The 21058-nt window shown below is 38.9% G+C and overlaps 1 protein-coding gene across 1 annotated transcript in view; it reads right to left on the bottom strand.

Annotated features, from left to right (window-relative positions):
* Positions 1-21058, bottom strand: part of DNAH7 (dynein axonemal heavy chain 7) — a 531149-nt gene that overhangs the window by 125478 nt on the left and 384613 nt on the right. The window contains exons 48-52 of the mRNA XM_056535765.1: positions 19792-19982; positions 19215-19348; positions 14763-15098; positions 13615-13741; positions 5713-5907 (exon numbers count right to left, since the gene is read on the bottom strand). Coding sequence (XP_056391740.1) covers positions 5713-5907; positions 13615-13741; positions 14763-15098; positions 19215-19348; positions 19792-19982 — 983 coding nt within the window. The remainder of the gene's footprint in view (positions 1-5712; positions 5908-13614; positions 13742-14762; positions 15099-19214; positions 19349-19791; positions 19983-21058) is intronic.

Genomic DNA, 21058 nt, shown 5'->3' with positions numbered 1-21058 from the left:
AATTGGTTGCACAAAAAATAAGCCTTCATATGGGACTGTGGATGGAAATATAAAAGAGTTATGGATTTTAGAAAGCAAGGAGGAAAAAAATGTAAAATGCAAAAAAAAAAAAAAAGAATTGGCATGGTCCATAAAAGGCTACTCCACTGGAAAACTTTTTTTTTTTTTTTTTTAATCAACTGTTGCCAGAAAGGTAAACAGATTTGTAAATTTGTAAAAAATCTTAATCCTTCCAGTACTTATCAGCTGCTGTTATGATCCACAGGAAGTTCTTTTCTTTTTGAATTTCCTTTCTGCATGACCACAGTGCTCTCTGCTGACACTTCTGTTCATTTTAGGAACTGTCTAGAGTAGGATCCCCACAGAAAACCTATCCTGCTCTGGACAGTTCCAAAAATGGACAGAGGTGTCAGCAGAGAGCACTGTGGGTCAGGCAGAAAGGAAATTCAAAAAGAAAAGAACTTCCTGTGGATCATAACAGCAGCTGATAAGTACTGGAAGGATTAAGATTCTTTTTAATAGAAGTAATTTACAAATCTGTTTAACCAGTTGATTGAAAAAAAAATGTTTTCCATTTTCCTTTAAGGCCAAAATGGGCTTGGTCCTTAAGAGGTTAAAAAATATGAAATTTTTTAATTGGCTAGAAAGCTTCTAAGCCCTCTGACATCTGAAAAGTAATAGGACATTTACCAAATATGTCAACATATTGTAAAGGTGAATTATTAGCTAATATATGTGACATGACTACCTTTCTTAAAGGAAAACTGTCACTTGTTTTCTCCCGCACTATTCACAGTACTGGTGGATAATGCGGGAGACGCTGATTAAAACGAGCCCTACCTTGTCCGGATCTGCGCTGATGTTCTCCCGCAATTGTAGTTTTACTATCTGTTGAAATCTTCCTGTAAGGCTAGGTTCAGACTACCGAATCTCCGGGCAGAAAATTTCCGCCCAGAGATTCCGAGTTCCGCCTGCGCCGACACTGCAGTCTCCTATAGACTGCTATGTGCTCCGCTAGGACTTCCGGAAATTTTCTAGTGGATTTTTCATCCGGATTTTCCGCTTCACAAATTCCGAAGTGTGAATTTGTGAACGGAAAACCATTAACTACACTATGCATTATAGTAAGCGGAATTTCTGCCGCAAATTTCAGAGCGAAAATTCCAGCGGAAATTCCGTAGTCTAAACCTAGCCTAACTGGCACGGGCGGGGCTTCGGCGCTTAACTGGCACTGACGTCAGCGCCGCTTATGAATATTCAGGGGGGGGGATGAATATTCATAAGCGGTGCTGACGTCAGTGCCAGTTAAGCGCCTAAGCCCCGCCCGTGCCAGTTACAGGAAGATTTCATCAGATAATAAAACTACAATTGCGGGAGAACGGCGGTGCAGATCCAGACAAGGTAGGGCTCGTTTTAATCAGAGTCTCCCGCACTATCCACCAGTACTGTGAATAGTGCGGGAGAAAACAAGTGACAGTTTTCCTTTAAGAGCAGAACATGTAAAGTTGAGAAAAATGCTAGATTTTCCAAAAAAATTTCCACATACAATGTTGGGCAAAATAACTAGAACACCTTTATTTTAACATAGTTACAGTACTGTTGATAAACTTTATTACTTTTACTGTTCTAAAAATCTATTTATATTAGGGGCATGATATGCCAGCGTTTTAAAGATGAAGCATTGTTTGAGCATGTCTGGTAGGGGCATCTAAGACCCAAGTTGCTGAGTTGATGGGTATGTGTCGAGAGCTATTTTCTTGATCACATATCAGTATGCAATGACTGACAAAACATCTGCACACATAAAAAGCTGTGCACAGTACTTTGTAGCCAAAAATCACATTGCAGCCTAACAGTAGTCAAGAGAACATGCCGAGCATACGATGCAAACCATGGACATGCTGAGGCCTTGACAAGATGTGAACAGGGCCACAATGACAGGAAGCTAATTTATTTTGTTGATAAATAAAAACTTTGTGAATTTTAAATTACTTTCTACTAACACTAAGAAACTGAGAAAAATTATATAATTTTCTTTAAAAACTGCACTGCATATGCAAAAGCTTTCTGAACAAAGAGATATATTCATTGTTTTCAAATGTTCAAGACAAAATAGAACAAAGCATAAGAATGGAGGCTAAAAGCTGCAATGGATCTTCTAAATGTGTTCAGTATTTTTACACATTCACAGCAACATACAGTAAGAATTTCATATACTGTGATGAACATACCTTCATAACTGTTGGTAGATAATGACACATATGACAGCATCCAGAGGCAGAAATAAGAAAAAAAAACACTAAAAATGATTTTCTCTGTAAATAGTTAATATTGGACCTAAAGACATAATTAACGATCAACACATTAGACAAGTTTTGCCTTCACCATTTGGCTTGCACCCAACTATAGTTTCTCCATTCAACTGAGTTTTTTTTTTTTTTTTTTTTTTTTATACAACACACCAAGAGAGAAAATAACAAAAAAACATCCAACTACGACACATCAACTGGTGGGCTGCATCCATCTCACCCACACTTTTGAGTAAACCCCAAAAAAGGTAATTGACAACAAATGTATTTAGAGAAGCTCATTTTTTAGTCCAACATGCTTTAGCTTGATTCCCGCTGAAAAAATCTGCTCAGAAATGAATTTTTCTTGTGCGGAATGGGCAGTAAATTCCGCACAGAAATCAGTGTGGAATTCAGAGTGGCATAGGAGACATTATTTAAAAAATTATTTTTTTTGCGGGAATTCCGCGTAAAATGTGGCAGACTGAAAAAAACATTTACATTGAGTTCTATGGGGTTAGGACGTGAATTCTGCATGAAGAAAGAACATTCTTCATGCGGAACGGAATTCAGTGACAGAATTCTGCTAGCGGAAATTTTTTATTTGATTATGCTACAGGGGCTGTAAAGTTAGTGTAGGTTATAATATAGTGATTGTTCCTGCGTTTCATGGTGGTCTCGCAATTCTTCTGTGATTTTTAACCCTACATTTATTTTTATCAGCATACAAAATGATATTTCAGGTTTTCCCAGGTTGCACAAGACATTACATCACTAGTCAGGTGTTCAGACTGAGCCTGTCTTTGTTTCAATGGGAGTGACGACCGCTGGATGGGAGATCATTCTGCAAGAATTTGCAACATCTGGAGGCACCTTGGTGATAAAACTACTGCATTCTGATGGTCTACTGCATTCCGGCAGCACAGTTGTGTTTCAATGGGTGGGGTGGCTCATGTGTGTGAGGAAGAAAAATGACCTCACACTTACAAACAAGGAACTAAGGGATTTGTAGTTTGAACAAACGAGAACAGGAAATAGGATATTCCCAAAATATATGGTAATCTCACAACATAGCCATTTAGCCAAGCACAGATCCTTCCTAAGCATGTCCATTACTGTCTGCCAGGTACGTACTAAAATCGCTTTATGGTGGATAACCCCTTTAAAGTCTTGAAAAAATGCTGAAATATTGCATGTTGGATTGAAAAGAAGGCCCTCAAAATATCTGATCTTGGTGCTGTTAGCTTGGATCAAATCCATGTTTGGTTGCTAAATTGTCCACTAAGCATGTAGCAGAGGCTACATTTCCCTCTACAGACTGAAATCCGAGGGATGCCAATGGAAACAGAGATAGTTGACATGATAAAGGGAATTTAAAGTTGAAGCAACATGTGTAGAATGAGCCTGTTGTTACAGGAGAAAATACCTACTAAAGTTGGCAACAGTATTCTATAGCTAGAATACATGCTTGCGATCATGCATAAAAGAGGAGCTACACTCTTGGCAAGACTGGTGATTAATAAATAAACACACACATAGTAATCTAGAAAATAAATCTTTTGTTTTGTTTTGAAGGGAACCTCTCAGGAGGATATAGGCCCCTTAACCACCACCAATCTGTTATTCAGGACAGTAACAAGTAGATGGTGGCTCCTTTTAAAGCATGGTTATTAAAGGGGTATTCCAGGATTTTTTTATTTGACTATGCTACCTCCAGGGGCTGTAAAAATAGTGTAGATAATATTGTGTCTGTACTTGTGTGTGATGGTTTTCTCACAATTCTTCTGTGATTATCGTGCCAATATTTATTTTTAACAGCATACAAAATTACTAATGTCTTGGGATTTCCCAGGTTGCAGTGTGTCCAGACCTGACATCACTAGTCAGATGATCTGAGGGAGCCTGTCCTGCTTCAGGCTCCTAACAGCTGTAGGCACCCTGATTAGAAAACACTGTGTTTCAATGGGTGAGGTGGGCTCATGTGTTGGAGGGAGCGAACTGACCTCAAACTTACAAGCATGGAACTGTGGGATGTGTAGTTTAGAGAACAAAATCCAACAGGAAATACTCATGAAATACTAAAAACACCTTATGGTGGATAACCCCTTTAAGGCTGGGTTCACACTACGTTTTTGCCATACTGTTTTCAATCCGTTTTTCTAAAGAAAACCGTATGGCAAAAAAACGGATGGAACAGTATGGAAAAAAGTAAACCATATGCGTTTTTAAACAGTATACTGTTTTTAAAAGTGCATACAGTTCCGTCAGTTTTTATAGAATAAAACCCATACGTTTTTGAAAATGTTGTACATTTTTAATGGGAGGGGTCTTAGGTGGGGACTTTAGGATTCAAATGTTCATGTGCAAAGTAAAAACATATACGTTTTTCCTGTATGGAACCGTATACATGTGCGTTTCCCATTGACATCCATGTTAAAAAAACGTATGCGGTTGCAGTAAGGTTTTTAAACCGGAGTCAAAACCGTGGTTGACCACAATTTTGTCTCCGGTTTAAAAACCGTACTGCAACCGCATACGTTTTTTTTAACATGGACGTCAATGGGAAACGCACATGTATACGGTACCATACGGGAAAAATGTATACGTTTTTACTTTGCACATGCGCATTTGAAACCTAAAGTCCCCACCCAAGACCCCTCCCATTAAAAATGGACAAAATTTTCAAAAACGTATGTTTTTTTTTCTATAAAAACTGACGGAACTGTATGCACTTTTAAAAACAGTATACTGTTTAAAAACGCATACGGTTTACTTTTTTCTATACTGTTCCATCCGTTTTTTTGCCATACAGTTTTCTTTAGAAAAACGGATTGAAAACAGTATGGCAAAAACGTAGTGTGAACCCAGCCTAACACAGGTAGCTTTCAGGACACTGTTCTAAGGATAAGATTTATGTTGATTTTACATTTAGAAAAGGGTCACACGTAGCTTATACGCAGAGTATGTCACACTAGGCCAAATTTGCTGCATATTTTCCTATGAGCACATACACAAGGCTACCCAGAAAGAGGTGGGCACCACCTCCTAACCTTACTGCACACACAGGTTTGACACGGGGAAGCCCTGCGTGCTGCTCATAGGAGAATACGCAGCAGAATTCCCACAGCCTTTACACTACGTGTGACCCTACCCTTAAACTGTAATTTGTAATCTAAATCATAACCTTCAAACTATGCACAAATATTTCTACAACCACTGTGTGAAATGATGGGACAGAGACCATAGCTCCTCAGCCTCTCCAGTGATAGGTGCTAGTTATAAAATATTTTTTCAACTTTGCAAATTTAACACATTTCAAAATAATCCTATAACAAATATTTTTCTTTCATATAACAGTTATAGTCCAATCATATACTGCTTACTACATGCTAACGAATGACCACTTCCCAAAATGGCAACTTACCAAACTATCGTAAACTGTTTTCCATCCATCTTTAAGTCTCATAAAATCCTTCCGAATACCCTTGAATCTAGGAACAGAATCAAGGCGGCATATTTCATCCCATGATTTTTGGGGCAACCATGTACATGGATTGGAATGAGGATTGTCAAGTCCTAGGCCACCAGTCAGCAAAAACATCCATTCGATTTCATCAATCTAAAACAGTAATATTATGCCAATATGTTATTCAGTTCATGAACAAATAAAATGGGATGCACAGCAACTGTAAACACTGTTGACTGGTGGAAAAGCTTTAAAAAAAAACTCAAGACATAGCAAAAAGACTCATGCACCTATCATTTTCAAAAACTTTTTAAATTGCACTAAAGTGTAAGGTGTTTTTTAAGTCAAATTGCCCCCTTGTCATGGTTACCGGCCTAAGTATAAAAAGATTACTAGAAAGATCTCTGTACTGTCCCTTCATATATTTGTACATTGTGATCATAATGCCCCTCAGACGTCTTTTCTCCAAACTAAATAACCCCAAGCTTGATAACCTGTCTTTGGACTGTAAATCCTGCCATACCATTAATTATCTTTGTCGCCCTCCTATGCACCCTTTCCAGTCCTTTTATATACAGGGGCCCAAAATAGGACACCATTTGATTTATACAGAGGCAAAACTATGTCACGAGTCTTTATGCCTCTCTCGATACATCCTATGACTTTGTTGGCCTTGGCAGCAGCAGCCTGGCACTGATCATTAAAGTTGAGTTTACTGTCCACTAGTACCACCAAGTCCTTTTCGGTAGTAGTTTTACTTGTAAATTGTCATGTTTAGCGCTCCAGCTGCACACGCTGGCCATGAGCGCTTGGCCCTGTCTCCTGCTGCCGCCGGCAAGGCTGGTATTCGCATTGCGGGACACGCCCGCATGTGAGTCCCAGCCCGTCACTCACCACCTGCTCCTCCTGCACTCTCCTCAGCTTCTGTGCTCCGGAACGCGTGTCCCCGTCCCTTAGGGCGTGCACGCGCCGTAGCTCTGAAATTTAAAGGACCCATTAATTAACACCTGTGCTCACTTAATAAATTCCTCCACCTCCCACACTTCCCTGCCAGACCTTTGTTGCCCTAGTGCTTAAGAGAAAGCGTTCCAGAGTATTACCTTGCTGTGTATGGTACCCTTGTTCTGTGACCTGACCTTGCTCCTTTGCCACCTGCCTACTGACCACCTGCTATGTCCCTGACTTCCCTACTGTGCTGCCTGCCCTGACCTCCTGCTTTCCTGACCTCAAGTAGCCTCATCCTACCTGTGCCTCGAGTTTCCTCAGCTGCCTGTGTGGTCGTGCCGTGCCAGGGGTAGGGACCTTAGACTCCGCTCCCTGGTACGGTCCGTGTCATCTGCCACACAGGACCAGCGGATCCACTACTACCTGTGTTCTGTCTACTGAAACGTAAGTGTTACATAAATACAAGCGTATCCTGAAAAAACCCAACAGGAACACTTTAAACAAGATGGGTGTTTTATTGCACATTTTATTAACTTTTTCTGCATATTGGATTGCCTGCTTGTTATGGGTGACTGACTATTGTAACCCTACATATAAACAAGCAATATGACATTATATTATTTTCTAAAACAGAAAGCGAGTGGCTTGTGGTAATACTATAATTGTTCTTAATTCACTCCATGTAAACTATTTTTTTTATTTTTCAAAAATTTAGATACCTTTTCACATATTGAAACTATGAAAACATTTCTGTGTAAAGATCTCCATGGCATTAAATAATTCACCATGAATGGGATCTGTAATATAGCACTAGTAATATGCCCTAGACCTTTAAAGGGGTTATCCAGGAAAATGTTATATATATATATATATATATATATATATATATATATATATACATCTCAACTGGCTCCAGAAAGTTAAAGAGATTTGTAAATTACTTCTATTAAAAAATCTTAATCCTTTCAGTACTTATGAACTGCTGAAGTTGAGTTGTTCTTTTCTGTCTAAGTGCTCTCTGATGACACCAGTCTCAGGAACTGTCCAGAGTAAAAGCAAATCCCCACAGCAAACCTCTTCTACTCTGTGCAGTTTCCGGGACAAGCAGAGATGTCAGCAGAGAGCACTGTTGCCAAACAGAAAAGAACAACTCAGCTTCAGCAGCTGATAATTATTGGAAGGGGATTAAAGGGGTATTCCAGGAATTTTTTTTATTTGACTATGCTACAGGGGCTGTAAAGTTAGTGTAGTTCATAATATAGTGTCTGTACCTGTGTTTGACAGTTTTCTCACAATTCTTCTGTGATTTTTACCCCAATATTTATTTTTAACAGCATACAAAATGACTGTTGTCTCAGATTTTTCCCAGGTTGCAATGCTGCCAAGACCTGACCTCACTAGTCAGCTGATGACAGGAAGCTTGTCTGATTCAATGGGTGGAGCCATCGCTTGGTGGGAGAGAGATCAATCTGAAATTAATGCAACAGCTGTAGGCATCCTGATTGAAAACCACAGGTCTTTTGGATGCAGCTCATTTATGTTTCAATGGGTGGGGTGGCTGATGTGTGGGAGGGAGGAAAATGGAATTATGGGATTTGTAGGCAAAAAAGAAAAGTCAAACAGGAAATACCAGTTCACAAAAAGCTAGCCACAGTATTATGGTAATCTCACAAGATAGCCATTTAGCCCCAAGACAAGCGCAGATCCTTCCTAAGCATGTCCATTACTGTCTGCCAGGTACATACTAAAATCACCTTATGGTGGATAACCCCTTTAAGATTTTTTAATAGAAGTAATTTACAAATCTTAGAGAAAAAGTCCTGTGTAGACTACTAGGCTGTGCTCAGGTGTGGGTATTCACCAATTCCCAAGTGCATGTCTTAGTAAATGAAACCATGAGCTATGCAGTATATGCTTCATGCAAAATATTCAGACACTCACTGTTAGATGCTTTGCAACTGCTTTTTCTTTATTCAATGATTTTCATAAACAATTTAGAGCTGTAACATTCGAAGCTTGCAGATGTTGTTAGTCGGCATATATCCTTCCCAGCAGAGATGGTATACACTGGTCGGGAGCCATCAGGGTCCGATGCAGGTTAGTTATCCAATATGCTTCCTTTTGCAAGAGATGCATGCGCTTTAAATTCTCATTCGCTTCAAAGTGAATTTGTTCTAAGATTTGCCACCTTAACTCGTTCCCATTATGTTGTTTTTCTAAAAAATGTCTCGTGACAGTAGTTTCACTGAATTTAGATGATTCACTCACTGGAGTCTCTCCTAAATTTCGTACAGAGATTGAATATGGCACATCTTACCATTAAATTCACTCTTACTTACGATGTCCAGAAGATACATTTCCTGGACGTCGAGATAACAAGGAATGAAAGCAACAATTTTGACACTACATTATTAGTAAAAAAAAACAAAAACTGAAAAAAATGATATGCTACATAAAAATAGTTTCCACAATCCTAATATTTTTAAGGGTTTGCCTAAAAGTCAATATATTAGAGCTAAGGGTATTAATAAGGAAGATGAATATGAAAGAATATCATTAAAATAAGGAAAGTATCATTACAGAAAATTTTTAAAACAGAGGATATTTGCAAAGAGAATTAGAAAAAATAGAACAAGAGGTAGCACAGATGGACAGAACAGAATTATTAAAGAAAAAAGAAGACACAAAAAAAAATGGAAAGAACAATGTATATGAGCACTTATGATAGACATACTAATCTAATAAAAAAAAAACTGTAAATAAATACTGGACATTAATTAGTTCAGATCCTAAATATGGCAAGCTTTTTAAAGAACCCCTATGTTTGCATACAGTCGCGGTAAAACTATAGCAAATGTACTTATTAAAGGCGACATTAGAAAAATGAAAAAGTCACCAAACATTCTTAGACACTAGGAGAAAAGGTACATACCCATGTCTAGCATGTCCACATTGTAATAACATAATAAAAGGTGAGAATATCCATCATCCTAAAAGTGGCAAAAAAATTCCAAGCAAATGCTTTTTTACATGTAGTTCTGATAATGTTGTTTATATGTTTTTATGTCAGACAGACCAGCAGAAAAATAAAAATTTGAATAATGGAGCATAAAAATAACATTAGAAAGGCTATAAACACTAAAACAGTGAGTAAATCATCTAAATTCAGTGAAACTACTGTCACAAGAAATTTTTTAGAAAAACAACATAATGTGAACGCGTTAAGGTGGCAAATCTTAGAACAAATTCACATTGAAGCGAATGAGAATTTAAACCGCATGCGTATCTTGCAAAGGGAAGCATATTGGATAACTTACCTGCGTCAGAGCCTGATGGCTCCCGACCAGTGAATACCATCTCTGCTGGGACGGATATATGCCGACTAACAACATCTGCAAACTTCGAATGTTACAGCTCTGAATTTTTTATGAAAATGATTGAATAAAGAAAAAACTGTTGCAAAGCATCTAACAGTGAGTGTCTGAAAATTTCGCAAGAAGCATATACTGGTATAAATGGTTTCATTTAATAATTTACAAATCTGTTTAACTTTCTAGAGCCAGTTGATATTAAAAAAAATAAAAAAAAGTTTTCCCCTGGAATACCCCTTTAATTTAAGTTTGAAGGTCAAGTGGCTATTTGTATCTCAGGTTGGGGCAACACTACAACAGACAAAACAACATGATTACATCATTATCATTCATTCATTCATGACTTTATGTGCATTATTGTGCTCGATTTAAAGGGGTGTTAGGGCATAAGAATATCATAATGGGGGTCAGTGCTTGGAACTCCTCTTTGGTCCAGAATGTATTCCTGTCAGTAAGATTGAATTCTGCTCTGAAGCATACAGCTTAGATACCACTTCCGCCAGCAATAAAAGCTTATCACGTGTTATAAGAACAGTTGCCTTTTTGAAAAGGCATTGTCTTAGGCTAAGTTCCTACTGTTTTTTTTGTCCTGCGTTTTTTGGGTTGAAAAAAACGCATGAAAAAATGCGTTTTGCTTCTGGCGTTTTTTCATTTGTGTGGAAATTGCACCTTGGCAGTTTTTTTTTGGTACCCAAAAAAAAAAAAAAAAGGATGCAGTTGTGATGGAGAAAATTGTATTTAACAAAATTTATATATTTTATAACAACATTTTAATTAATTGTTAATAAAGTGTGTGTGTTTCACTTCTTTTTCTCTACATTTTTTTTACATTTTTTAGGTAGTACTACTACTCCCAGCATGGAACAGACTGTTCCATGATGGGAGTAGTTGTACCTTTACTAATAGACATATCGCCCCGGGTTTCAGTTCTGACACCCGATGAGATCGTCCATAATATAGCAGATATGCCAGTGATGTGAATAGAACATTACTCATTCATATTTTCCACCCAGAATGGTGATTGGCCGGATGGTTGCAGCCAATCACAGCTCTCAGAGGGAAATATGAATGAGTGAGTGGCCGGCCGGAGTATAGTGCAGAGATGCGAGTGCAGGAGAAAGCCGCTCCAGACGATTGCAGCGGGTGTCAGTAGTGATACCCACTGTGATCTGTTCTTACCTGCAGGTACTACTACTCCCAACATGGAGCACACTGCTCCATGCTGGGAGCTGTAGTATCTGCATTAATAGACAGATCGCAGTGAGTGTAACTTCTGACACCCACTGCAATCTGTCTATTAATGCAGGTGCTACATCTCCCAGCATTGAGCAGAGTGTGCTCCATTTTGGGAGTAGTAGTACTTGCAGTTAAGGAAAGATAACAGAGGATGACACTCCTGACATCCGCTGTGATCCTCCTGTATAATGTATAGATGCGGCCTGCCACTCTTCTATGGTCCCCTGCACTGCCGTATATATACACATATTCCTATTTCTCACAGAGAGTTGTGATTGGCTGGAACCATCTGCCCAATCACAGCTCTCTGCAGGAAATATGAATAGGTGTATATATACGGCAGTGCAGGGGACCATAGAAGAGCGTCTGGCCGCATCTATTCATTATACAGGAGGATCGCAACGGGCGATCTGTCTATTAGTACAGGTACTACTACTCCTATCATGGAACAGTGTGTTCCATGCTGGGAGTAGTAGTACTACCTAAAAAAAAGAAAAGAAAAAAAGTAAAAACACACACACTACATTTTTATAATTGTCGGCTACATTTTAAGGTCGCCGCCCACATAAATTGATCCCTGTTATAAAAATGTTGTTATAAAAAAGAAAAATTTCATTAGATACAATTTTTTCCTTCAATATCTTTTTTATTTAGATTTTTTTAATGGTACCCTACGAAATTTTATTAAAAAAGGTATCTCCATCACATTTTGGATCGCTAAAGTCCAAAAAAGGATAAAAAAACGCCAAAGTTAAAACCCACATATCATTTTTCTTGGCGTTTTTTTTCCCTCCCATAGACTTCCATGGGAGAAAAACGCCACGATTTTGACAAAAAATCGCCAGTGGCTCAACATGCTACAATTTTGGAAAAACGCCAAGGAGCTGAAAAACGCAAAAACAAGAGTGAAAAAATGCCAAAAGGATTAAAAAAAAAAGGCCAAAGTGAAAAACGGCAAGTGGAATTTAGCGATTTCTCACTGATTTACAGCCAACATCTGGCCGCAGCATTTTTTGGCCGATAAAAACGCCATGCGGCAGAATTGGCGTTTTTCTTGGCATTTTTCCAAAAATAAACCAAGTAGATACTTAGCCTTAATGAAACAAGCTTTTAGAGATGTAAAAATATATCCTGCATATATATCATTGATAGCAGCGTGATTCAGAACAGTGTCATGTATAGTACAATTTTTAACTAACAGTCTCTCCTACAATGTTATCTCATAATACAATGTCAGCCATTAGTTTTTGGATAAATATAGGTACCTGTATATCCTTTATGATCGTTATTTAGGAGGTAACTGCCAAGGCTGGTGGCGGCGTCTCTACTATACTCGTCCCCCCAATAGAGTTAGTCCAAAAAACCTTCCGAAGCATTTCAGAAGCTGTACGGCTTCTCAAACATATATTTATCCATAAGCTAACGACGGACAGTGTATTATGATATAACATTGTAGGAGACACTGTTAGTTAAAAATTGTACTATACATGACACTGTTCTGAATCACACTGGTATCAAATATATATATATATATATATATATATATATATATATATATGAAGGCTATGTATAAAAGTCCCACCAAGAGCTGAAAGTTCTATTTCTGTCACGCCCCCTTCCCATAGACTTTCGTTGAGGGGGCGGGCGTGATGTAACGAGTGGGCGGGCGTGACGTCACGAGGGGGCGGCCTCGAACACGGAAGCCCACACACAGCGTACGGCGTAATAAACTTCCGGACACTGCGAGCGGAGCTCCGGAAGACAGGGCAGTGGAGAACCTCTTTAAGCCTTCGTTCATTAGTGTGATATCCAGGGGGTTCACACTTGGAACCTTAGCTGCTATGTGGGAATATTGGAACGATCCACTATCCTTTTTGTAGCACCAGTGTAGAAACTTTTTTTGTGATTGTAAAAATACACCCTAATGTAGTAATTTTTTTTAACTCATTAGATCATTTACTGAACCCTCTCTGCCACCCTGGTGCGTGATGTTTAGAAACTCATGATAATGTGATGTTACACTATTTAACTGCAGAAGGTTATCAAAGCAACTGGCTGCTACAGTCAGGTGATAAGAAGGTCCATGAACGTTAAGGATGAACCGTGTGGAGATGGCACAGGATCATTAAGATAACATACTATAAATAATGACAATATTCAATAGAAATAGAACATTGCTCAACTATGGAGCATTGTTTACATATTTGTGACCAGCCTAGCGTATTCGTTTTGGCAACATAGCAACATATGATATTTAATTATATTAACACTATTAACATGTTTTATTACAACACTGAATATTACTTACCAATTTTTCATGCTTCAACAGGTTTACTGTTAAGCAGAAAGAAAACAGAAGCTTGTCCTTTTCAAACAGAGAACGGCATACATTTGCGTACAGTGAGTATGTAAAGTGATCCTTCAGTATTTGCAACCTTAAAAAAATAAATAAATTCAGTTTACTATAGAAATAGTTTTATAGATAGTATTGGGTGTGCAGACATAATGCATATGTACAGTAGTATGTTTGTATCTGGGGCAGCAGGTGAGCTATCTCATTGGACACATAATAATCATATCTACTGTAACTGTTTTCGGAGCCAACAACCATTTGCATCGCCCTAACTACAAGTCTTCTGCTGTAGACTGCGCTAGAAAAACAAGTTCCTACATTTCCCCACTTTAAATATTTAATGGTTTCAAATATGAATTTTGCATCACCTCATGAATATACCAAATTATATGATGCTATGGTTATTTAATACATGATGAAAAAATAGTACTAAGCTATGGTTTAGATTTCCCATTTCATGCCAGAGTTGAATAACCTCCTCACAATCTCTAAGGCCTCGTTAACATTGCCGCTCGCATTCGACTCGTTCAGGGTTCGATCGGCTTAAAAAAAAAAAGAAAGAAAGACCTCTCAACGGGTCGGATGCGAACGGCAATGTGAACGAGGCCTTAGAGAATGCAAAAAGTTACTATCGGGTCCCGACAGACCCCATTCACTTGGGGTCTTGTCTGTGATCCGGTAATTTTACAGGAATTTAGTGGAGAAAAAAATTGTGCTTGCACTATTTTTCTCACCGCTAAACTCCCGTCCTTCTTGCCGGATTGCCGACGGAACTCCGAATAGCAGAGTCTTATGGCAATGTGAACGAGGCCTAAGACCAATAGGAGCATTATTACTTGCAATATCAAAAGCCCTATGTAAACAACAGAACCACTTGTCCAATCTGTCTGTAACTGAAAGCTGGGAACAGAAAGTGGTACAGTGCAGTAGTTATATTAAATCTGCAATGCATATTTGCCATGGCACAGTTTTATGTCACAGGGCACATACACTGCACACTGTACTTAAGAAGTGAGGTACCAAAAAACCTCTCTGATTAGTTTTTTTTAGGTTCCCCTAGATAAGCATTTGTAATAGCAAATAAAGTACATAAAATAACCTACCTACTTTGCAAATGCTCTGACTTCTCTGAGTTGTCTATTGACATAATAAAGAGATTAATAAACCATGCTAGTGAGTATTGGTACATGGGCTCAATGTTTGCTAAGTCAGCTATGGAAAAAAACAGAATTGAAGAATGGATAGAGATGGGGCGGTAGCCCATTCTCGTTGAATCAATCTTCTTCTCTGTTGCCTCAGCAACTGTTTGCTTCTCAGAAATTTCATTTGCTAGAGCCTTGGAGGAAGACAATATTTTAATGGCAGTTTCATCTTCTAATATGTTGCCTTCTGAAGTTGAAAGTACTTCTAAGATCTTGTCTTCAATTTCTTTTAGCTGCCTGTAAAAATGAAAAAAAAAAAAAAGACATGTTTAAATGAGTAACATTAAAGAATAAAAATGAAAAAAAAATGAGAATGAGAAAAAATGTATGTACTGCAGAATTCACACTCAAAAGCTGATGGCCTACCAAGCACAGATGACACAAAAACATCTCCCATAATGCATGATGATTTTGAAATACAGCTGCCAGATTTTTGAATGCCATAAGGCACAATTTAGTCAAAGTAAACTTATGTTTTAATCAAAACTATTCTGGCTGCCTGCAGCATACATAAGCACTTTTACAGTCCTTATCCAGCTCAAAAATAAGAATGCATGCAGTAATTTCTCCTGTTGGCTTCAGAAACGTGAACATTTGTGAGTAAATTTGTGAGTAAAGTATGGTTAGATAAAGGACAACTGAAGAATTTGACATCTATAACAGAGTAATAAAAATCTGACTCTATTTCATATGGAGGTATATCTAACAGATTCAGGGCTGTATTTACAATAAGCGTGGGTGTTCCAGAATACACAGCTCACATCTACGTTGACCTAACAAATTCTGCCGCCAATGCTCATAGTTACAAAGAGTCTATCATGTTCAACCTATAACACTATTATATTGATCCAGAAAAATCCTGTATGAGGCAGATGCTAATTGCCTATACCATGTGGCAGAGAGTTTCACAGTCTTACTGGTTTTACAGTAAAAATCCCTGTCTGTGATGGTGAAAATTTCCTCTAGATGTAGAGACTGTCCCCTGGTCATGGTTACTGGCCTAGGTATCAAAGGATCACTAGAAAGATCTATGAACTGTCCATTTATATATTTGTACATTTTGATCAAATCGCCCCTTAAATTGTCTTTTTTCACAATAAATAATCCAAAATTTGATAATCTGTGTTGGTAATTTAATTTACCCATTCCGTTAATTAACTTGGTCACCCTCTTTCACACCCTCTTCAGTTTATCCTTGTACTTCTTATATACAGAGGCCCAAAATTGGACACAATACTCCATGTGTTGTCTGACTAGTGATTTTTACAGAGGCAAAACAATATTCACGTCCCAAGCCTTTATGCCTCTCTTGATACCTTCCATGCCTTTATTAGCCTTTGCAGCAGCTGCCTGGCACTAGTCACTCAAGATGAGCATACTGTCCACCATTAGTCCCAAGTCCTTTTCAGTAGCAGTTTTACCCAGTGTTTTATTTATTAGCATATAACTGTAAGTTTTGTTTTTTACATCCCAAGTGCATAGCTTTACAATTCTCCACTTAATTTGCTATGTCTGTGCCCTAAATGGGAATTGTGGTGAGGTTTTACTTTTTTTATGCCAGCCTGAGCCCAAACACAATAATTTTTGGGCGATGGGCAACCCCTTAAATGCTATGAGGGTCAAAACAATACACTCACTGTTTATGTTCAAGTAGTCTTGCCATTTTGATAGATAAAGTAGCTGCTGGAGCCCATCTATGCTCTCAGTATGTTTATATAACAATACTGTTCACATGTGGTAACAACAACCATATGGCCCTTCAGCCATCTGCAGTGATGAACAAATTCAAGTTGGTAAAATGCATTAGATAAATTACTAAAATCAATCTAACTTAATCCAGGAATTCTCTCTTTATCTTTAGAAGCCAAAGCCAAGCAAATAACGGTATCACAAGGGAAGGAGGGTTTATTGGGTGGGGTCCTCCACAATCTTAAGAATGGGGATCTAACTCTCCTATTAGAATGTGCGGTGCCACTCCATTCATTCTCTATGGGAGCTGCCAAAGATAGCCAAGTACAACATTCGTCTGTCTCCTCAGCTTTAATGGAGTGCAGTGCAAATGAGTGACTCAGGCTCCTGTTCTCTAGAAGATAACTTTTCATTATTTATTGAGTAATTCAATGACTGAAGTTAATTCGCTATAGTATGCTAGTTTTACCCAGTCATGGTATACTGGTGTTGGTAAGTCATGGTATGGGTACAATATTTAGTTGCTGTACCTGGGAGTACAGTTGTGACATAATAGTCAATAAATGTCACTTTTTACGCTGCTACATTGGAGTGCTGCGTTATTGTTTGTTTATCTGGAAGGACTCTGATCAAGTAATGCTGCATTTTTCATTTATATATATATATATTTATATATATATATATATATATATATATACACTTATGTATATATATATATATATATATATATATATATATAAATATATATATATATATATATACATACATACACACACACATGAAAGAGGCGACCACAGGACACAGAAGTGTCATAAAGTGCAGATAACTTTTATTCCATGAACAGGCAGTGCGACGTTTTGGCGTTCACACAACACCATTCTCAAGCCAGAGAGAAGCCAGAGAGTTATGAGAACACTGAAATGTTGTACTGCCTGTTCATGGAATAAAAGTTATCTGCACTTTATGACACTCCTGTGTGCTGTGGTCGCCTCTTTTATGTGTGGATCTGCATTTGGGCCTTGGACCACTGCCTCTTAGACCTGCTGGCATCTGTTTACTTTTGAGTGGGATGTGCTGCTTTCCTTTGCTTGTATATATATATACACTGCTCAAAAAAAATCAGGGGAAAACTAAGATAACACATCCTAGATCTGAATTAATGAAGTAATTGTATTAAATACTTTTGTCTTTACATAGTTGAATGTGCTGACAACAAAATCACACAAAAATTATCAATGGAAATCAAATTTACCAACCCATGGAGGTCTGGATATGGAGTCACACTCAAAATCTAAGTGGAAGATCACACTACAGGCTGATCCAACTTTGATGTAATGTCCTTAAAACAAGTCAAAATGAGACTCAGTGGTGTTTGTGGCCTCCACGTGCCCGTATAACCTCTCTACAACGTCTGGGCATGCTCCTGATGAGGTGGCAGATGGTCTCCTGATGGATGTCCTCCCAGACCTGGACTAAAGCATCCGCCAACTCCTGGACAGTCTGTGGTGCAATGTGGTGTTGGTGGATGGAGCGAGACATGATGTCCTAGATGTGCTCAATCGGATTCAGGTCCGGGGAACGGGTGGGCCAGTCCATAGCATCAATGCCTTCCTCTTGCAGGAACTGCTGACACACTCCAGCCACATGAGGTCTAGCATTGTCTTGCATTAGGAGGAACCCAGGGCCAACCGCACCAGCATATGGTCTCACAAGGGGTCTGAAGTTCTCATCTCGGTACCTATTGGCAATTAGGCTACCTCTGGCAAGCACATGGAGGGCTGTGCGGCCCCCCCAAATAAATGCCACCCCACACCATTACTGACCCATCGATAAACCTGTCATGCTGGAGGATGTTGCAGGCAGTAGAACGTTCTTCACGACGTCTCCATACTCTGTCACATCTGTCACATGTGCTCGGTGTGAACCTGCTTTCATATGTGAAGAGCACAGGGTGCCAGTGGCGAATTTGCCAATCTTGGTGCTCTCTGGCAAGTGCAAACGTCCTGCACGGTGATGGGCCCTCATACCACCCACATGGAGTCTGCTTCTGACCATTTGAGTGGACACATGCACATTTGCGGCCTGCTGGAGGTCATTTTACAGGGCTCTGGCAGTGCTCCTCCTTGCACAAAGGCAGAACTAGTGGTCCTGCTGCTGGGTTGTTGCCCTCCTACACCCTCCTCCACTTCTCCTGATGTACTGGCCTGTCTCCTGGTAGCGCCTCCATGCTCTGGACACTACACTGACAGACACAGCAATCCTTCTGGCCACAGCTTTAAAAAGTGACCAAAACAGTGGAAAGTGTGATTTCACAGAAGTGTGATTGGCTTGGAGTTACATTGTGTTGTTTAAGTGTTCCCTTAATTTTTTTGAGCAGTGTATATATATATATATATATATATATATATATATATATTCTTTACTTTTGGACATATATATATATATATATATATATATATATATATATATATACCAAGCAAGAAAAAAAGAAAGAAAAATTCTTCAGCACTCCAAAATGCAGTGAAAAAATTGTGGATTTATTTAGCCCAACGGCATAGCACTATATATATATATATATATATATATATATATATTTTTTTTTTTTTTTTTTTTTTTAAATATATGTACATAATTAATAACAACATATCATGAAGAGTGTACTACCTTTTGTTTTCCGCTCCCTGGAGAATAAGTGCCTGTTTTTCTTCCTCAAGATCTGGTCTTTCTCGAGCAACAACAATACCCAGCAACTGATCCTGCATCCCTTCAGGAGTGATCATAAAATTCAGCAAGGTGACCTACATAATATAAATTACACTGGAATGTTAATATTCAAACATATTTTCCAATTTAATGAAGCAACAAAATAAAACCTTTGTTTTCAGAGAAGGCAGAATGTTTGACCTTTCAATAGCGTTATTTCTAATTTGTTCAAAAAGAGCACAGCATTTAAATGTGAACTTTTAAATCAAGATAAGCATCAGGCAAACAAGTACCGTAAATAAAAAGATATCTAATAAAACATCAACTTAAATCTCATTTTTCTAAAGCAGTACCCTCTACAAAGAATAACTCCTCTAACAAACAGAGTTCCTGCCAAAGGGCTAATCTGCCAGAAATATCATATTAGAAAATGTAAACAGTAAACCTTGCTCATCTACAGCTTTCAACGTAATTTAGGGGGTCTGTAAACAAATAAAGTTTAATCTTAGAGGTAAAAAAGTGCAAACTCTTAGCTGACCTTGACAGATGTCTCTGGCAAATAGTGAGGATTTCTTAGTTTAGTTGTAATGTAGAACCGGAAATCAGGAGCGTATTCAATTGTAGAATCCCCCAGACGAATACACACACTACCTCCTTGTTTAAATGTTTGCTTTAGAAGAAGTGGCTCCAGAATAGGATCTAATTCTTCTCCGACATTTTCCAGTAATACTAAAATAAATTAAGCAATAATATTTTAAAAATGGGCAGATTTATCCTTAATCCTCAAAAACAAAACAGCATCAATTGGCTGATTTCTATGAATTCATTGCAAAAAATAAATAAACAAAACGAGACAAACTACCTACTTTTTTCAAATCCCAATATCAAAATGACACTGGTTTAAATGTCAAAAATGCATTTTGTAATATTCTAAAATTAGCTTTTATATCCTTACAAATCTTAAAGGAAATCTGTCACCAGTGTCACCTGCACTAACCTGTCGGTACCGACAGGTAGTGCAGGTGACAATGATGAACATGGTACTTACCGTGTCCCGTTCTGTGCAGGGGATCCCCAGTAATCTTCTCCATTAGCTTCAGCTCCGGGCCCGGCTTGGGACACGGGCGGAACTTAGTGACGTGGGACCCAGCAGAGAGCAGCAGCGGTGACGTCACTAAGCTCCGCTCATGCCCCAAGCCGCTGCTGCTCTCTGCTGGGTCCCGCTGCTAGAGAACAGCAGCGGTGACGTCACTAAGCTCCACCCATTCCCCAAGCTGGGTCTGTAGCTGAAGCTAACGGAGAAGATTACCAGAGATTACTTGCACGGAACGGGACAAGGTACGTACTGTTGTCATCAGTGTCACCGGCACTACCTGTCAAAATGAACAAAGTCCTTACTTAAAGGGGTACTCCGGCAAAAAACATCTTATCCCGTGTCCAAAGGATAGGGGGACCTCGTGATCTCCAGCCTGGCAGCGGCGGTGTCCAGAAGATGGAAGCTTGGAGTTTCTGTGTTCGCGAAGTCACGCCACGCCCCCTCCATTCATGTATATAGGAGGGGGCATTACGGCTAGTACATAGTCGTCAAGCCTCCTCCCATAGACATGAATGGAAGGGGCGTGCCAGCTGTGGTCGCCAGTCACCCGGCACGGAGTGGTGTTCATTCCCTGCACGGATGCCTAGGGTGCTGCACCGGAGATCGCAGGGGTCCCGCCGCTGGGGATAGGGGATAAGATGTTTTTCTCCGGAGTACCCCTTTAAAATCTCCAACTGCTTCTATAATCAAATATAATCCAAATGTTTTA

This window comes from Hyla sarda, chromosome 8, assembly GCF_029499605.1.
Source record: "Hyla sarda isolate aHylSar1 chromosome 8, aHylSar1.hap1, whole genome shotgun sequence".
Taxonomy (NCBI): Eukaryota; Metazoa; Chordata; class Amphibia; order Anura; family Hylidae; genus Hyla; species Hyla sarda.
The sequence above is the reverse complement of the archived record's forward strand: the minus strand, read 5'-3'. Positions and strand labels throughout refer to the sequence as shown.